This window comes from Pseudorasbora parva, chromosome 9, assembly GCF_024679245.1.
Source record: "Pseudorasbora parva isolate DD20220531a chromosome 9, ASM2467924v1, whole genome shotgun sequence".
Lineage (NCBI taxonomy): Eukaryota > Metazoa > Chordata > Actinopteri > Cypriniformes > Gobionidae > Pseudorasbora > Pseudorasbora parva.
In genome coordinates this window covers 39,411,525-39,431,050 of record NC_090180.1, presented here as the reverse complement: position 1 = coordinate 39,431,050, position 19,526 = coordinate 39,411,525, and the positions used below count along the sequence as shown (strand labels likewise).

Genomic DNA, 19,526 nt, shown 5'->3' with positions numbered 1-19,526 from the left:
TCATTCATTTATACATTTATCAATATGTCATAGTCTACCATATGTCTTAGTTAAAGCTCGTAATACAAAGTCTTTCTACATGAAAGCAGAAGTTTCAATGTGTGACAGCGTCCTGTATCATAACTAAGTCTCTGCAGTTTGTAACAAACCAAACCGTATGAAAATCCGGTGAAAACTCGGGGAGGTATGATCCTTGTAGTTGAGAATACATCTTCCTCAGTAGAAATAAATGCGGCGGCCGGCGCATTGGGGACCCATCCAAGATGGCGCCGCGCATCTATGAGGCGTCTACGTATATTATTTCTATGCTTGGGAGTGTCTGTCGAATCACCTGCTGCTACTTTCTGTTTCTCTTGTCAGGAAGCATTTACTTTTTTTTAAGAGTGTAATGGGTGTATGCCTTTAAGAGAACGTGATTACGTTGTGAGGAGCTGAGGAGGACGTTAGAGCATGATGCTGCATGTACTGAACACACACGTGTGTTGTTCAGTAAGTTATTACAGAGGATGACAAAATAAACTGGTGTAAATCTTTGAAATTCTTACTGTACTGCACTTTACGGTCTATGGTACTGCAGCATGAACTTCGGAACACTATTGACACAGCTCTAATGTACTTGAAACGCAGGATAAAATCGATCAATCACGATGGCTCATCTTCATAGTGAGTGTATTTATTATTTGCGTTATTTAAATGTGAAGCTTTGATTAATTGATTTCTTTTCACTTTTACTTGAAAAGGGCGTTCAAGTCTGGTAAATTTGTATTTACGAACTAGGAATTTAATTTCGTGTTTACGACGTCATGTGCGTTCAAAACACAAACGTTGGTCATGTTGCTCAAAAACCTTTTGAAATATTTGGATAAAAATATGATATTGGTAATAAAAGTAACCTTAATATGCCTCTGGGTTTAATAATTTGTGTGATTATTAACGGTGAGTATTATTAGTAAACGGTGTGAATTCTCTAATCTAACATGGGCGCCAAAAAAAAAACACGCGCTGCCGACGGCCCCTGCTAACGCGTGCAGTGTGAAACCGGCCTTAGTTTGTTTCTGGCTCTGGAGCATAGACCGTAAAAATATACTTGAGGCTCAAACATGACTGGCATGTGAGCTTCAGTGGGAAACCCATGACTGGCGTGAGCTTCAGTGGGAAACAGTCCCCTTCAGTCTTGGGCTACAGGGTGATAGCTGCTGGTATTAAGATTGATATATGTCGTCCAGAAGGCCTGCCAGATGCCAGCAGTTTTCCAGCCCAAAACTTCGAGAAAAACCGCCCAAAAACCGCCCAATTTTTTTGTGGCTTATTTCTCATTTAAATACATTGAAATCATTAACAAGCTTTAAAATGACTCATGTATCGACTAGCCTATCCGATTTCAGAAACAACATTCAGTGAAATGAATGCAACGGTCCGTGTATACAACCTACTTTTGCTTCCATTCCTTTTTCGTTTTTAACCATGGAAAAAAATAATTAAATGGAATGTTTGTTGTATTTTTAAATACTATGTTGAATAACAAAATGTATATCAAAACGTAGGCTATACACATATTTCATGCGCACAAAATAACTTATTTTTGGAATTAAAAAAAAAAGTAGTTAGTTTTGCATTTTTATAAACTAAAAACGAACAGATTTATATAAAAAATACTTTTACAAATGTTCTTTTGTAAAATTATTTCCAGATAAAGATATGATCAGTCAAATGAAACACAATAAACTTACAAATAATGATTAGGCCTACAACTTAAAAAAATATTGAAAATGTCGTCCAATCTATTTGATAACAAAATACAGCCATTTCTGTTTTTTTCTTTTAAACAAAAAATCAAGCTGCACCCTTTTTTAAATTATATCTTTCATTCCGAAATAGAATGATAAATGAACAAAAAAGTACACAGATGTTTCTATGCCTCTGTCCGTAGTCATTTTATTGTTTCCAGAAGAAAAGGCACTGCTTATGGGCACTTAAAAAAAAAAAAAAAAAGTTATAAATAATTTATATTATTTTTAATATTACTTAAGATTTTTTTTTTTCATTATTAAATATTATTTAAGACAATTACCTTGTAGCCTATCTGCTAATTCTAGCTATTAATCAGTGAAAAAAGAAAAACAAAGAAACTGCTTTTCCATATTTTATGTCTGGTTTAAAATGGAAAACGGAATGGACGCAAAAGCATCCTCAGTCTGACTATTAAAAATACTATTAATACTAAAAATACTATTAAACTATAAGCTTATGTCACGGAAAGTAATAAATGTCTATCAAGGGGGTAATCTAGCGCTCGGAAAGCGTTCCACCCCTAGGGGCTGCCATTGCTAACCAAGCCATCACCTGCTGTTAGCATCCCATTGACTCCCATTCATTTTTGAGTCACTTTGACAGTGAATAACTTTACATCTGAGACGTTTAAAGACTCCATTTGTCCATTGTTTATTTCTAAAGAAACACGACAATGAATTAAAGGCTCCATTACCTTGTATCTTACACTATCGCCCCGTAGAAGCTGTTTTTGTAAAAATAGGCTAACGATTGCGTCATAACCAACGCGACTCTGTCGCACAGTTGAGAAATTACCGTATAGACCTGAGGAGACGCTCGCAGGCAATCTTTTACTGTCTATGAGACAGTCGGGGGGACGTGGAGACATAAAGTCTGATAAAGTCTTTATGGGGAGAAGCCCATGAGCCAAAAGCAACGGGAGAAAATATTTAAACAACGTGATTCAGCTTTCACTTTCCACATCTACTAGAAGACCTATAGCTGTCAGACAGGAGGCTCACGTCACAACTACGTCCTCAAGCTCCGTCTGAGCCTGCGCAGTTCGCTCAGCCATCAGGAAGTGAGTGCCCCTAAGTTGACTTCATTATTTAGCCGTTGACGTCAATGGGATCGCTCGGTCCATTTCTTTTACTGTCTATGATGTCTATTGTCAATAAAATTCGCTTGGAACAAAAGCCTAACATGAAAACATTGAGTGGATGTATGGATATACAAAATAACCCACTTTAACATTTCAATTATTTCAAATACATGAAACATGCATAGTCATGAATAACATTACATGAAAATTGCGCTGACCATATTATTTAGACAACATGTGTCAGTCTTTGCAAAAGCAGAACGTTCGTGGACGGCGGGCCATCTCTAGACAAAGCACGTCAGCCAAGCCAGAGCTGTAGTGTTTGTGTGTGTGAGTGAGTGAGACTGCTGCCTGTTGAACAGAGGGTCGCAGGAAGAAGGATCTGAAGTGCCGGTATTTCGGCTACAAAAAACCGCCGCACTGATCCAAAACCAGCCCAATTTTTATCCACCCGCCCAAACCCATTTTTGCCTGCAAAATAGATTGCGAAACCGCCCAATATGGCAACCCTGCCAACTTGCCTAGCACAGGTCGATGTAGTTGGATCATAGGAATATAAATCGATACATCGATGTAGTAGATTAATAGTTACACCCCTAATAACTTCTATTTTTACAAAATGAATAGCCTTGTCAAATGACTGTCATTTTAACATGGTGGAAAAGGTGACGTTTGCTAGAAGGATCAAGTGAACGATCTGTAAGCAACGTTTCTACGGTTGTATTTTGTAATACAAAATAATATTAATCTTTGTCATTAGACACACTATTTAGTTTTGTATGGTAATTGGTGTTCTGTATTGTTACTGTACTAGCATCTTGTGTCATCTAGACAATGCGGTCTCTCTAAGAAACTTTCAATTTAATCAGAAATTGTTTAAACAGCTAGTCAATAAGTGGATAAATCACTACTTACTGCTTGCAGGAATACAGTTGCCCCTTAAGACGCTGAGCGAAGCTTGCTTGAAATGGGCCGAACAAACGAACGATTTTTTGTGGTATCCGATTATAATAAACCATAACCATGACTGTTGACATATGACAACAGTCCCCTGTAGAGCCTATACATGACTTGTGTGTCATGAGAGCCGTTTTTACTATCCTCAAGAGTCGTTTGATGATTTGGCTCTGTCAGTTCCACCGGTCAATGCACATGTTTGGACCGATGCTAATGTTGGGGGCGTGCATTTAAATGATCCCCAACGCTTGCGTCACTGTTGGGTTTATGTTGAGAAGCACTTATTTTTCCGTGGTGTTTTTGATTCATGGGATTTACATATGAAGGAGGAGGCAATGGTGTTTGAGACTCGATGTATGCGATGTACTTGTACTGAACTCATATTATTTCACTATGGCAAGGTTAATTCAATTTTTCATTCTAGATATTGCATTTGACACTGTAATAAAGTCATATTTAAAGAGTGATCCACAGAAAGATTTTACTGATAATGTTGTTCTGCTAATGTTACCACAAATATTAAAATTAAGATTCCCTTACAGGAATTACAGGAGTTAGCTTTGAATGTCTTTAATTCTTCAGTTAGCTTTGAAGAGTTAACTCAGAGTTTACGAGAGTTGTCCTTGTCATTTGTTGAGCTGAGTTTATTAAAGAAAGTGTGTTAGTAAAGGAGAATAGGGCAGAGTTTTAGTTTGTCATATAGCTGATAATGATAAAGCTTGATTTCCCCAGTCCAGCTGATCTGTGTTCTGAATAATTGTTTTCTTCAGAGCACTTCACACAGACATCAAGCTCAGATGATGATCAACTAAGTGTCCGTGAACACATTTTGGAAAAAACACCCCAGAAGTGGCAAGAAGGTATGGATTCTCTGTCATATAGCTGATAATTATAAAGCTTGATTTCCCCAGTCCAGCTGATCTGTGTTCTGAATAATTATTTTCTTCAGAGCACTTCACACAGACATCAAGCTCAGATGATGATCAACTAAGTGTCCGTGAACACATTTTGGAAAAAACACCCCAGAAGTTGCGAGAAGGTATGGATTCTCTGATTATTTTTTTTCTTTACCCAAAATTCCCTGCTCTAAGGTCTGGAAATTGTACAAAAAAGAAAAAGAAAATCCACCACCTTTTTTTCAGTGCATGCAGAACTGAAATTCCAATCAGTGCAATCAGTTTTCAGACAATGATGAGCATATTCAAATGTTTCCCCCACTAAAATTATGAAGGCCCATCCCTACTTCTATCCCTAAATCTGGCCCCCATTAGATTGGAGTGAATTTTGTAAAGCGGTTAAAAACACCCGTCATGGTTTGAACATGTGCTAGCCTTCTACATGGATAAATAGCTGGAATTATACTTGACATTATTCCAGCTGACAGGAGCTCGTCTAACCAGTTCTTTTCAAGCAGGTTTAATCAAACTGAAGAGATTTATGCAGGAATCATCCCCTAATGTAAGTGATGAGGATTTGTGTTTGTTATAATGAAACTGAATATTAAAAAAAGACTTGAAAGCTTTTGATTTTCAATTAATGTTGAAACACCCATCATTTGCTCCTTATTTAAGTGGTCAACCTCAGCATTTAAGGAGCGTGATTGGGCTGGAAGAAACCCAGTAGTACAACAAGGTAGGCTTATATTCTGACTGTTTAATATGCAAGCAATGAGTAATATATGCAAGAACTGGGCTATGTGTAAAGTATTATATTCTTGCTCACATGTGTCACTTGCACTTCTGCTTAATGTTGTTGAACCTTTGTTAATCTAATGTAAAAAAGGTTTATTCACTTGAGCTTTAAAATGTATTTAATTCCAGTCACTAACAATACAAATCAAGAACAAAAGACAAACCAGTAAAACAATAGAACAGAGAAACAATATAGTAGATGCACCATTGTTTGAAATTGTTCTAGTGAAAACACCCATCATGGATAAATGCTTGCTATTTGGAATTGTACTTGACATTATTCAAGCTGACATGAGCTTTAATCAGTTCTTTTCAAGCAGGTCCAGACGAAATGTCAGAATTTCAGTCATCTACTCCTGTAAGTGAATTTCCTATAATGCGTCTTTATGATGAGACCGTGATTGAAAAAGACTTGAACGCTTTTGATTTTCAATTAATGTTGAAACACTCATCATTCTCTCCTTATTAAGCGGTCAAGCTCTAGATTTTGGCTGGAAAAAAGACCCCTAATAGTACAAGAAGGTAGGATCATATTCTGACTGTTTAATATGCAAGAAAGAAGTATATATGGAAGACATGGGCTCTAATCAGTTCTTTTCAAACAGGTCCAAACGCCAAAGGTATGCTTACTGTTTTATATGAGATCTTTGATTGCTCTTGAAATAAATCACAAACTAAATAACGCAAAAGGAGTTTCGATCCATAATTAAAAAAGCTAATACACGCTGTAAGTGGTGAAATAGTGAATGGCTATCTATTTTCTAATTTTCTGTTATGAGGTGTAATTCAAATCTTTACCAAGCAGTTCTTACATTGGTGGTCATATTTATTTAGAGCTCCTACTGAACCAGAAGTTATAATGTGGGTTATTAATATTTCAATGCAACAATATGCTGTAACTTGAGCTTGGTTTTAAACAAACTTGTCTGTTTTTTGTCTGGTCTATTCAGTGTTTTTGAACAAGACTTGTAAACTCTTTATTCTCCATTTAATTTAACATTTTGTATTATGGGCTAAAAAATGTTTTATGTTTTCCTCTAGAATGGCAGAAGATGGTATTTCCGTATAAGAAGTCAGTCGACTGGCATGAGAATGAGAGGAGTTTCCTCTCTGGTCAACAAGTCTCACTGGCTGACCTGTACACTAAACCTGTGATCATTCAGAAAAACACAAAAGGCAATTTTCAGAATATCAGTGTGGAGGAGATGTTTAGTTCACACATTGCTCTGTATTATCAAGATATCATTCTCCAAGGAAATTCTGGTTGTGGAAAATCTTTCATAGCACAAAAGATTATATTGGACTGGGCATCTGAAGAGAAATACCTTAAAAACTTTGGTCTAGCTTTCTACCTTAGGTATGAAGAGCTGAAATGTATTTGTGAGGAGATTAACTTGATTGAGCTCCTGAGCTGGAATTGTAGTTTATCGTCAGATCAGATCTCACAGATGTTACAGTACCAAGCGCAGAGAGTGCTCATCATCATTGATGGACTTGATGATCTAGATGACCTTAGATTCATGTATCAGGAATTTCACATATCATCTCAATTCCAGAGAGCCCCAGCTGAGGCCATTGTTTGTTCCTTGCTTCATAAACAAATTCTGCCCCGATCTTTACTGCTTATCACTACTAGAACTGAGGTCTCACAGCCTTTCTTTAAGATTGTAGGTTTCTGTGAGAAAGGGGTGGAAGAGTACTTTCAGAAGTTCTTTCAGGATGAGGAACTCTTCAGGAAAGCTTTCAAGTATGTGAAGGAAAATACATCCCTCTTCACCATCTGCTCCATCCCTGTTATCTGCTGGATCATCTGCATGGTTATGCGAGAGAGGTTCAGTGATGGTGCAGATGTGACAAGTGGATTGGAAACCACCACCTCCATCTACGTTGACTTTGTGTCCACTCTACTGGATCATCACTGCCAGGGTTTGAGTCAGTCTGTCCCGACCCTGCTGAGGAGTCTGGGTCAGCTGGCAGAGAGAGGGATGCTGGAACAGCAAGTCCTGTTTGATGAGAAAAGTGTGAAAGAAACAGTTTCAGACCCTGCTGGCAGTCCATTCCTGTGCAAGATTCTCTCTAGAAGAAGAATCCGTCAGGAGACGATGTTCAGTTTCAAGCATCTCAGCTTTCAGGAGTTCTTCGCTGCTTTGTACTATGTCCTTCTGGATGAAGAAGAGTCCCAGAGGAAAGTGAGAAAGCTGCTTCACGCTGTAGAGAGAGGATGGGTTTTGTCCTGTTGGTCTGATAGAGACTTTTCAATGGCAGGTTTAGAAATAAGACATTCAAAGCTTCTTCAGCCTGTGATTCTGTTCCTCTGTGGTCTCTGTAAGAAAGAATGGATCCCCTCATTCTTTGAAAAGCACAACATGGCTGTCTCTATCAACATAGAAAGCCAGATTAAGGAATGGATCAATCAGTGCTCACAGAGAAATCAAAATGAACACATGCTGTTTATTCTCCATTGTCTCTATGAGCTCCATGAGAAGAGCTTCATTGAAAAAGTTTTGGTTTCAATAGATCTGTCAAATATTCCACTGAAAAAAGCAGACTGCTTGATGTTGCAGTTTTGTTTACAGAACTGTGTTAACATTAGCAATCTGAGACTCAATATAACATCTGACAATCTGAAGTTTCTTCAGTCTGCACTGTACAGTTGTGGAGAGTTATGGTGAGCCAAGTTCAGACTGTACATTTTAACACTTAACACATTATCATTGCTCTTGAATTTCTACTTACTATATTAAATACATGGACTGTTAAGTTAGCACTTGAACAAATGATCTATTTGATATCTAAATGTTAATACATTCTGTTCACTTTAAAAGGTTGAAGATGGATCACATTACAGAAGATGCTGGGGATTTGATCTCAATGCTTGGTGATGGAAAGATTGTGAAAGAACTGATGTAATCAATATTTTATTCTAAACATTAAGTAATATCTGTCATTGTTATGGACTCTGCATGGAACGTAGCCTATGCGTTTCCACTAAAATTTCAACCAGTGCTCATGCTTCTAGTGAAGTCAGAAGTCAAAAACATCTCTTTGATGTGTAGGCTAGTAGAAAAAAGATTGAGCACTAACATTTAATATTTAATGTTTATTTAATATTTTAGTGCCACTCTCAATTAATAAGACCGCTATCTTTCTCCCTTACAAAACTAATCTTAAACTTACATTGATCTTTCGTTACCTGATATTCATCAGAAAACAAGAAATTACACAGAATATTCACATTTATTGACTAATGCTATTAAAGTCATGGTTAAAGATGGGAATATTGTGTTAAAGAATCTTAATTTTCAGCAAGTCTTTGACAGTTGCAGTAACATTAACTGTAATTTTGTTTGTAATAAAATACTATGCAAATAAGATAAAGTATGAGTCTCAGACATGTTAGCTTCTTCACTCAGCTATAGCTAAAATGAAATGACAGCTTCCTGTCTTAAGGCCCGTTCACACCCATAACTATCATTCTGTTTAAGCGCAAGCTTGTCTGTCTTTATATATGTGGGGTGAACTGTGCTATTTTTTTAATGCTGAGAACGATTTTAAAACTATATCTTTATAGTTACCATCCTTGGTGTGAATGGGCCTTTACACAACAATGGATATCTTTCACTGAATTTTTCGCTGCACCATATGTTGCTGAATAAGTGGAAACAAAGGCTACCATGCATAGAGTTCATTACTTTTTTTAGTATGCAATTTACAATGTCTTTATTGTAATTGGCAGAATACAGGATCAAAAATCTCACAAGAAAAGGACCAAAAGGTTCTGCCAAGAGATTATTGCATCAGTTGAAAATGAAGATGTCACGTAAAAAACCTTTAATCATAAAAAATGTCAGCTTAATTTATGCCACGTATGCTAAATTAAAGTTTGAACTTTAAACGTTACTTCTATGGTTATTTTAGGCTCTCTGTTTGCTGCTCAAAAATGACATCGTTGTTAATCTCAGAATTAACTCTCACCTATTCACGACAAGAACTTTCCTCGGTCAACTGGAGACTCTTCCTGAAACTCCTCAGATCACCAAGGTCTGTAAAGTAAAGATTGTGCATATGTGAATATCCTGTCTCCAGTAGTGAAGGCATGAGATTGTTTGCTTTAAAACCACCCTGTTGCTGAGAAATATTTGTTTTATTGAAAATGTTTTAGTTAAAGTGATAGTTCACCCAAACATGAAAATTGTGTCATCATTTACTCATGCTCAAGTTGTTCCAGACCTAGAGAAGATATTAGTTAATATCTTCTTTTATATTCAGCAGAAGAAAGAAACTTTAAACGATGACAGAATTTTCATGTTTGGGTGAACATCCCTTTAATAAATGTCACAAGAAAGTGTTGAATGCTGCTGAATGTTACTGTGTGTGCCTGGTCAATGGTTTAAATGCACACCACCCAGCCAATCAAAATAATCAGACAGATCGTGGTATAAATGATCATACATGTTATAATATTTCCACTTTTTCTTTTTATATAGCTCTAAAGTTTCATCAGTGGATGCATTGTTCTCTCTGGATGTCCTGCGCTCTGTGTCTGGTTTAAAGAAAGTCCATATGCAGACAGACAGATGGACTGTCAGATGGAATACCACAATCCTCTCCCTTGTCCAGGCCTTTCCTAGTCTGAACGAACTCAGGTATGAAAAGATCAGCTCTTTTAATGGATTTGTTTATGCTTGTGAATAGTAAACATATTTTTAAGCTGTTTTCAGAAACATGACTGCAGCTAATTGTTTATTTTATCTTTTATTATAGGATAAATGCAACAGTTTCATTTATTCCGTTAGAAATTATACAGTCTCTGAGGGAATCACTGACACAGACAGGTTGGACCCTGACTGTGTAAGTATGCATAAAATATATAATATATATTGTTTATATATATGCCCTACTTTAATGTTGAAATATTTTAGCATGAGCTAATGTCACAGCTGACATTACTGAACTACAAAATGGATGTAGCTGTGTGTGTGTGTGTGTGTATATATATATATATATATATATATATATATATATATATATATATATATATATATATATATATATATATATATATATATACAGTATTGTTCAAAATAATAGCAGTACAATGTGACTAAACAGAATAATCAAGGTTTTTCGTATATTTTTTATTGCTACGTGGCAAACAAGTTACCAGTAGGTTCAGTAGATTCTCAGAAAACAAACGAGACCCAGCATTCATGATATGCACGCTCTTAAGGCTGTGCAATTGGGCAATTAGTTGAATTAGTTGAAAGGGGTGTGTTCAAAAAAATAGCAGTGTGGCATTCAATCACTGAGGTCATCAATTTTGTGAAGAAACAGGTGTGAATCAGGTGGCCCCTATTTAAGGATGAAGCCAACACTTGTTGAACATGCATTTGAAAACTGAGGAAAATGGGTCGTTCAAGACATTGTACAGAAGAACAGCGTACTTTGATTAAAAAGTTGATTAGAGAGGGGAAAACCTATAAAGAGGTGCAAAAAATGATAGGCTGTTCAGCTAAAATGATCTCCAATGCCTTAAAATGGAGAGCAAAACCAGAGAGACGTGGAAGAAAACGGAAGACAACCATCAAAATGGATAGAAGAATAACCAGAATGGCAAAGGCTCAGCCAATGATCACCTCCAGGATGATCAAAGACAGTCTGGAGTTACCTGTAAGTACTGTGACAGTTAGAAGACGTCTGTGTGAAGCTAATCTATTTTCAAGAATCCCCCGCAAAGTCCCTCTGTTAAAAAAAAGGCATGTGCAGAAGAGGTTACAATTTGCCAAAGAACACATCAACTGGCCTAAAGAGAAATGGAGGAACATTTTGTGGACTGATGAGAGTAAAATTGTTCTTTTTGGGTCCAAGGGCCACAGGCAGTTTGTGAGACGACCCCCAAACTCTGAATTCAAGCCACAGTACACAGTGAAGACAGTGAAGCATGGAGGTGCAAGCATCATGATATGGGCATGTTTCTCCTACTATGGTGTTGGGCCTATTTATCGCATACCAGGGATCATGGATCAGTTTGCATATGTTAAAATACTTGAAGAGGTCATGTTGCCCTATGCTGAAGAGGACATGCCCTTGAAATGGTTGTTTCAACAAGACAATGACCCAAAACACACTAGTAAACGGGCAAAGTCTTGGTTCCAAACCAACAAAATTAATGTTATGGAGTGGCCAGCCCAATCTCCAGACCTTAATCCAATTGAGAACTTGTCGGGTGATATCAAAAATGCTGTTTCTGAAGCAAAACCAAGAAATGTGAATGAATTGTGGAATGTTGTTAAAGAATCATGGAGTGGAATAACAGCTGAGAGGTGCCACAAGTTGGTTGACTCCATGCCACACAGATGTCAAGCAGTTTTAAAAAACTGTGGTCATACAACTAAATATTAGTTTAGTGAATCACAGGATTGCTAAATCCCAGAAAAAAAAAAATGTTTGTACAAAATAGTTTTTAGTTTGTACAGTCAAAGGTAGACACTGCTATTTTTTTGAACACACCCCTTTCAACTAATTGCCCAATTGCACAGCCTTAAGAGCGTGCATATCATGAATGCTGGGTCTTGTTTGTTTTCTGACAATCTACTGAACCTACTGGTAACTTGTTTGCCACGTAGCAATAAAAAAAAATATACTAAAAACCTTGACTATTCTGGTTAGTCACATTGTACTGCTATTATTTTGAACAAGACTGTGTATATATATATAATAGTGGGTCCGGAAGTATTCAGACCCCCTTACATTTTTCACTCTTTGTTGTATTGCAGCCATTTGCTAAAATAATTTAAGTTCATTTTTTTCTCATTAATGTACACACAGCACCCCATATTGACAGAGAAACAGAATTATTGACATTTTTGCAGATTTATTAAAAAAGAAATACTGAAATATCACACTCTTTGCTGTGACACTCATACAGTCTTGTTCAAAATAATAGCAGTACAATGTGACTAACCAGAATAATCAAGGTTTTTCGTATATTTTTTTATTGCTACGTGGCAAACAAGTTACCAGTAGGTTCAGTAGATTCTCAGAAAACAAATGAGACCCAGCATTCATGATATGCACGCTCTTAAGGCTGTGCAATTGGGCAATTAGTTGAATTAGTTGAAAGGGGTGTGTTCAAAAAAATAGCAGTGTGGCATTCAATCACTGAGGTCATCAATTTTGTGAAGAAACAGGTGTGAATCAGGTGGCCCCTATTTAAGGATGAAGCCAACACTTGTTGAACATGCATTTGAAAGCTGAGGAAAATGGGTCGTTCAAGACATTGTTCAGAAGAACAGCGTACTTTGATTAAAAAGTTGATTAGAGAGGGGAAAACCTATAAAGAGGTGCAAAAAATGATAGGCTGTTCAGCTAAAATGATCTCCAATGCCTTAAAATGGAGAGCAAAACCAGAGAGACGTGGAAGAAAACGGAAGACAACCATCAAAATGGATAGAAGAATAACCAGAATGGCAAAGGCTCAGCCAATGATCACCTCCAGGATGATCAAAGACAGTCTGGAGTTACCTGTAAGTACTGTGACAGTTAGAAGACGTCTGTGTGAAGCTAATCTATTTTCAAGAATCCCCCGCAAAGTCCCTCTGTTAAAAAAAAGGCATGTGCAGAAGAGGTTACAATTTGCCAAAGAACACATCAACTGGCCTAAAGAGAAATGGAGGAACATTTTGTGGACTGATGAGAGTAAAATTGTTCTTTTTGGGTCCAAGGGCCACAGGCAGTTTGTGAGACGACCCCCAAACTCTGAATTCAAGCCACAGTACACAGTGAAGACAGTGAAGCATGGAGGTGCAAGTATCATGGTATGGGCATGTTTCTCCTACTATGGTGTTGGGCCTATTTATCGCATACCAGGGATCATGGATCAGTTTGCATATGTTAAAATACTTGAAGAGGTCATGTTGCCCTATGCTGAAGAGGACATGCCCTTGAAATGGTTGTTTCAACAAGACGATGACCCAAAACACACTAGTAAACGGGCAAAGTCTTGGTTCCAAACCAACACAATTAATGTTATGGAGTGGCCAGCCCAATCTCCAGACCTTAATCCAATTGAGAACTTGTGGGGTGATATCAAAAATGCTGTTTCTGAAGCAAAACCAAGAAATGTGAATGAATTGTGGAATGTTGTTAAAGAATCATGGAGTGGAATAACAGCTGAGAGGTGCCACAAGTTGGTTGACTCCATGCCACACAGATGTCAAGCAGTTTTAAAAAACTGTGGTCATACAACTATATATTAGTTTAGTGATTCACAGGATTGCTAAATCCCAGAAAAAAAAATGTTTGTACAAAATAGTTTGTACAGTCAAAGGTAGACACTGCTATTTTTTTGAACACACCCCTTTCAACTAATTGCCCAATTGCACAGCCTTAAGAGCGTGCATATCATGAATGCTGGGTCTTGTTTGTTTTCTGACAATCTACTGAACCTACTGGTAACTTGTTTGCCACATAGCAATAAAAAATATACTAAAAACCTTGATTATTCTGGTTAGTCACATTGTACTGCTATTATTTTGAACAAGACTGTATATTTAACTCAGGTGTCCATTTCTTATGATCATCCTTGAGATGGTTCTACAACAGGGCTATTCAAATCTTACCCTGGAGGGCCAATGCGCTGCAGAGTTTAGCTCCAACCCTGATCAAACACACACACACCTGTGATTTTCTAATCAGGGTTGGAGCTAAAATCTGCAGCGCATTGGCCCTCCAGGGCAAGATTTGAATAGCCCTGTTCTACACCATCATTTGAGTCTAGATGTGTTTGATTATACTGATTGGACTTGATTAGGAAAGCCACACATCTGTCTAAATAAGACCTTACAGCTCACAGTGCATGTCAGAGCAAATGAGAATCATGAGGTCAAAAAAACTGCACGAAGAGCTCAGAGACAGAATTGTGGCAAGGCACAGATCCAAGTTTGCCACAGTGGCCAAGGTTACAAAAAATTTCTGCTGCACTTAAGGTTCATAAGAACACAGTGGCCTCCATAATCCCTAAATTAAGACGTTTGGGATGACCAGAACCCTTCCTAGAGCTGGCCGTCCGGTGCAAACTGAGCTATCAGGGGAGAATGGAGAAGAGCCAAAGAACCCAAAGATCACTGTTGCTGAGCTCCAGAGATGCAGTCGGGAGATGGGAGAAAGTTGTAGAAAGTCAACCATCACTGCAGCCTTCCACCAGTCAGGGCTTTATGGGAGAGTGGCCCGACGGAAGCCTTTCCTCAGTGCAAGACATATGAAAGCCTGCATAGATTTTTGCTAAAACAACAACAACAAAAAACACCTGAAGGACTTCAACATGCTGAGAAATAAGATTCTCTGGTCTGATGAGACCATAGAACTTTTTGGCCTTAGAATGGCAGAGGATCCCCAAATCCAGGTGTGAAAAACTTGTTGTATCTTTCCCAAAAAGACTCATGGCTGTATTAGCTCAAAAAGGTGCTTCTACTAAATACTGAGCAAAGGGTCTGAATACTTAAGACCATGTAATATTTCAGTTGTTCTTTTTTAATAAATCAGCAAAAATATCAACAATTGTGTTTTTCTATCAATATGGGGTGCTGTGTGTACATTATTGAGAAAAAAAGAACTGATATGATTTTAGCAATTGGCTGCAATATAACAAAGAGTAACACATTTAACGGGGTCTGAATACTTTCCAATATTGTATATGTATATATTTTTCTTTTTTCTTTACTATAATCTTTGTTTAATGTTTTCTCATTTAGCTGGAGGAAGTCTGTGTTACTTGAGTGTGACAGGAAGAGTTTCACAGTTTCAAAGTTGAAGACAATAAAGACCAAAAGTCCAAAAAAGAGCAAAGGTGAGTCTTGTACAGCCCCGTAGACTTCCATAAAGGTGCTGTTCTGTGGGATGGCATGCATAAAGCAGATGTCAATGAAATGGGCAGATAGGTGCCCTGCTGAAATATCACTTTTGTCTCTGTGACAGTGCTAGACTCTTTAAACTGAAAAAAAGAATCTGTTTTTGGTTATCCAATCAGAAGACTTTGCTTTACTTTGTTAGTCATTTTGCTGAGAGTGTCATTTAAATGACACAATTGTTTGTTTGTTGAAAGAGAATGCTGTTGTTTTACTATTGCTATTGACATAGAAAATCAAAAATGTATCTAAAGCTGAGTTCACTGTTTAGGTTTATTTGATATTTTAATTAAAGGCTTAGTTCACTACAGAATTAAAATTTCCTTATAATTTACTTACCCCCATGTCATCCAAGATGTCCATTGTTTTCTTTATTCGTACTAAAGCTTCAAAGGGCTCTACACGATCCCAGTCCCTCGGTCTAATCAGTGTCTTGTCTAGCGAAACGTTCAGTAATTTTCTCCTCCAAATTTAAAATGCCTGCATCGGTGTTACCTTTTTTTGCAAAGGGCATTTGACTTTGCATGTTCGCTTTGAAAACACTGGGTCGGTAAAAAAAATGACAGATCGTTATTCCTCATCTGGGATTGAGCCCTTTGAAACTGCATTGAAACTGCAATTTGGACCTTCAATCCGTTGGTTCCCGTTGAAGTCCACAATAGGCCTGGAGAAAAATCCCGGAATTTTTACCTCAAACATGTTTTCCTTAAAGGGGGGGTGAAACACTCAGTTTCTGTCAATCTCATGTCAATCTTGACTTGAATCTAGACTTGTCTGTTGAATGAATTTCTTATAAATGTTTAAGTAACCATAAATGCCTTTGTTTCTTACTCTTCATTAGGAGCGGAATCACGTTCAGGACAATCAGTGAGTAGAAATTGTCTTGTGTTCTTTCTTTCTTACTCTCACAGTCAGAATAACAGGATCATTCTTTTCTTCACTTCAGTCATCAGGTGATGAAGAAGTGTTCACACCTGACCATGTTCAGGAAGATGATGAGGACAACCAGAAGATTACATACAGGTATTGGACAATTATGTTATTTTAGTGGAAATTCTTATCTTAACATGACGTTCAAATGACTTATTATTGCGACACTTCATAATAGCATTTGTATCCTTACATATGATTGCTTTATTATTATCATCTGTCAATTAACATTTCTTATATCCAGCATTTGTTCTTTGCATATATTCTTGTCTGATTGTTCTATTATTTGATTGTTTTTGCCTGTGTATTGTTTATTGAATTATTTTGCTTCAGTGCTTCAATACTTTCTACTGTAATTTGGATTTGTTTGTAAGAAGGTTTTTAAAATCCCAAAACGCACATCTGTTTACTTGAATGATCTATCATATAATAAAAGAGACAGGCCATTATGATTTAATAATGTCAATATGTCCTGTCCTCCAGGTTTGTGTGTCTATATGCGGGTCAGTTTCGTTGCAGTCTGACCAACCTTGTGTTTGTGATGGAGGGAGAGGGAGAGGTGCTGTATAAAACAGTCTCATGGGATCCTCGTCTGTTAGATGGTTTGGGTCAGATGCAGCCTGCAGGACCGCTCTACAACATTGACTGTTCTGCAGGTTCAGTCTCAAGACTGCACTTTCCACACTGTGAAATCTCTGGTATGTTTTTTTCTACATCTAAAATATGATGGATGTATATAATGATCACCTTTGTTGGAGAACTATCTGTATAATAACATGATAATATAATAAAATATAATAGTCTATACCATTCTCTTGTTTTACAGAGGAAAGCAAGGACGGTTTGGCTGTAGCACATTTAACTGGTGGTAATATAGAAATAATGCAGCCTCTCCAAGTAACTGAAACTCATGTGATGATTGACATCAGAGATCTCTCAATCTTTGGCCTCTTAAAAAGGATATTTTCTCCTTCCCCAATCTGTGGCCAAGTGCTTGTCTTTCAGCGACCAATAAATGTGAGACAGAGAGAAAATATACTGGATGTCCATTTGCTCCCGTGCAATGTTCCACTGTCAGAGGTACCATTGATTTTGTTCAAATGAAGGCAATGATTACATAATAAAAACTATATTTTTTCTGTTAAAATATGTGTTGTATTACACTCGGATCCATATTAAATTTCCCAAATGAGAGACACACATTACTTAATACATACACTTCACCTAAAGGATTATTAGGAACACCGTACTAGGTACTAGCCTTCAGAACTGCCTTAATTCTACATGGCATTGATTCAACAAGGAGCTGAAAGCATTCTTAAGAAATGTTGGCCCATATTGATAGGATAGCATCTTGCAGTTGATGGAGATTTGTGGGATGCACATCCAGGGCACGAAGCTCCCGTTCCACCACATCCCAAAGATGCTTTATTGGGTTGAGATCTGGTGACTGTGGGGCCATTTTAGTACAGTGAACTCATTGTCATGTTCAAGAAACCAATTTGAAATGATTCGAGCTTTGTGACATGGTGCATTATCCTGCTGGAAGTAGCTATCAGAGGATTGGTACATGGTGGTCATAAAGGGATGGACATGGTCAGAAACAATGCTCAGGTAGGCCGTGGCATTTAAATAATGCCCAATTGGCACTAAGGGGCCTAAAGTGTGCCAAGAAAACCTCCCCCACACCATTACACCACCACCACCAGCCTGCACAGTGGTAACAAAGCATGATGGATCCATGTTTCATTCTGTTTACACCAAATTCTGACACTACCATCTGAATGTCTCAACAGAAATCGAGACTCATCAGACCAGGCAATATTTTTCCAGTCTTCAATTGTCCAACTTTGGTGAGCTTGTGCAAATTGTAGCCTCTTTTTCCAATTTGTAGTGGAGATGAATGGTACCCGGTGGGGTCTTCTGCTGTTGTAGCCCATCCGCCTCAAGGTTGTGCGTGTTGTGGCTTCACAAATGCTTTGCTGCATACCTCGGTTGTAACCTGTGGTTATTTCAGTCAAAATCCCTCTTCTATCTGCTTGAATCAGTTGGGCCATTCTCCTCTGACCTCTAGCATCAACAAGGCATTTCCACCCACAGGACTGCTGCATACTGGATGTTTTTCCCTTTTCACACCATTCTTTGTAAACCGTAGAAATGGTTGTGAGTGAAAATCTCAGTAACTGAGCAGATTGTGAAATACTCAAACAGGCCCGTCTGGCACCAACAACCATGCCATGCTCAAAATTGCTTCAATCACCTTTCTTTCTCATTCTGACATTTTAGTTTGGAGTTCAGGAGATTGTCTTGACCAGGACCACACCCCTAAATGCATTGAAGCAACTGCCAAGTGAGTGGTTGATAGATAATTGCATTAATTAAGCAGAGAAATTGAACAGGTGTTCCTAATAATCCTTTAGGTGAGTGTATTTGAGATGACTGCAGTGAGAGGAGGAGATTTAGTCATCATGTGAGGATGCTTTTCTAAATATATTTGAAGAAACCATTTTTCTTCTTCCTCTGGCTTTTATGTCTAAAAATTCACAGCCTTTTACTCCCTTAAGGTCAAGGACCAGCATGCGGAGAATACACACATTAAAACCAGTTCAAAATGTTCTCTTACTCCGGCAACAGAATACAGTTTGTGTTGTCAACCAGAGGAATCTACAGTACAGCCAGAGGTAACATCGTGTTATGGGTCCTGCACACTGTGCGATTTTTCAAAATCCTTTGCGAATGTCCCTTGTCAGACTGTACGAACAGTGTGCACCCGGCTTTAGTTTGCATAAACATGTCATATTCTCAGATTCCTAAATAAAGGGACAGTTCACCCAAAAATGAAAATGACCTCATAACCTGCAAGACATCCTAGGTTTAAATGACTATATTCTTTCAGACAAATACAATCAGAGTAATATTAAAAATATCATTACTCTTCCAAGCTTATAATAGTAGTGAATGGCGGTCCTGATTTTTAAGTCCAAAAAAGTGCATCCATCATAAAATAAATCCATAGGCCTACGTAAATCAACGCGATGTAAAAGTAATGTAAGATTTAAGTCGTCTTGCGGTTCAAACAAATAGGGCTGGGCAACAAACTCAAGCTCCTCTCATATTGAAATATAAACTTAGCATCGCTTGAAGGTGAGTAAATCATAAATCATTTCCATT

The 19,526-nt window shown here is 37.6% G+C and overlaps 1 protein-coding gene across 5 annotated transcripts in view; it reads left to right on the top strand.

Moving 5' to 3' along the window:
- Positions 1-422: 422 nt before the first annotated feature.
- The window catches only part of LOC137089105 (NACHT, LRR and PYD domains-containing protein 1 homolog), a 20,873-nt gene continuing 1,769 nt past the window's right edge, over positions 423-19,526 (top strand). Inside the window, exons 1-20 of one of the 5 annotated variants that reach the window (XM_067452569.1) lie at positions 423-663; positions 4,600-4,689; positions 4,779-4,868; positions 5,244-5,287; positions 5,401-5,461; positions 5,841-5,878; positions 5,991-6,042; positions 6,126-6,140; positions 6,562-8,188; positions 8,346-8,426; positions 9,257-9,340; positions 9,439-9,561; positions 10,008-10,166; positions 10,285-10,371; positions 15,273-15,367; positions 16,267-16,292; positions 16,372-16,448; positions 16,839-17,053; positions 17,182-17,435; positions 18,920-19,036. In XM_067452569.1, the coding sequence (XP_067308670.1) occupies positions 648-663; positions 4,600-4,689; positions 4,779-4,868; positions 5,244-5,287; positions 5,401-5,461; positions 5,841-5,878; positions 5,991-6,042; positions 6,126-6,140; positions 6,562-8,188; positions 8,346-8,426; positions 9,257-9,340; positions 9,439-9,561; positions 10,008-10,166; positions 10,285-10,371; positions 15,273-15,367; positions 16,267-16,292; positions 16,372-16,448; positions 16,839-17,053; positions 17,182-17,435; positions 18,920-19,036 (3,351 nt within the window). In that variant the 5' untranslated portion in view covers positions 423-647. Of the gene's footprint in view, positions 664-4,599; positions 4,690-4,778; positions 4,869-5,240; positions 5,288-5,400; positions 5,462-5,826; positions 5,879-5,990; positions 6,043-6,125; positions 6,141-6,561; positions 8,189-8,345; positions 8,427-9,256; positions 9,341-9,438; positions 9,562-10,007; positions 10,167-10,284; positions 10,372-15,272; positions 15,368-16,266; positions 16,293-16,371; positions 16,449-16,838; positions 17,054-17,181; positions 17,436-18,919; positions 19,037-19,526 lie in introns of those variants that run through there. The other 4 variants (XM_067452568.1, XM_067452571.1, XM_067452570.1 and 1 more) reach the window with 4 other exon arrangements.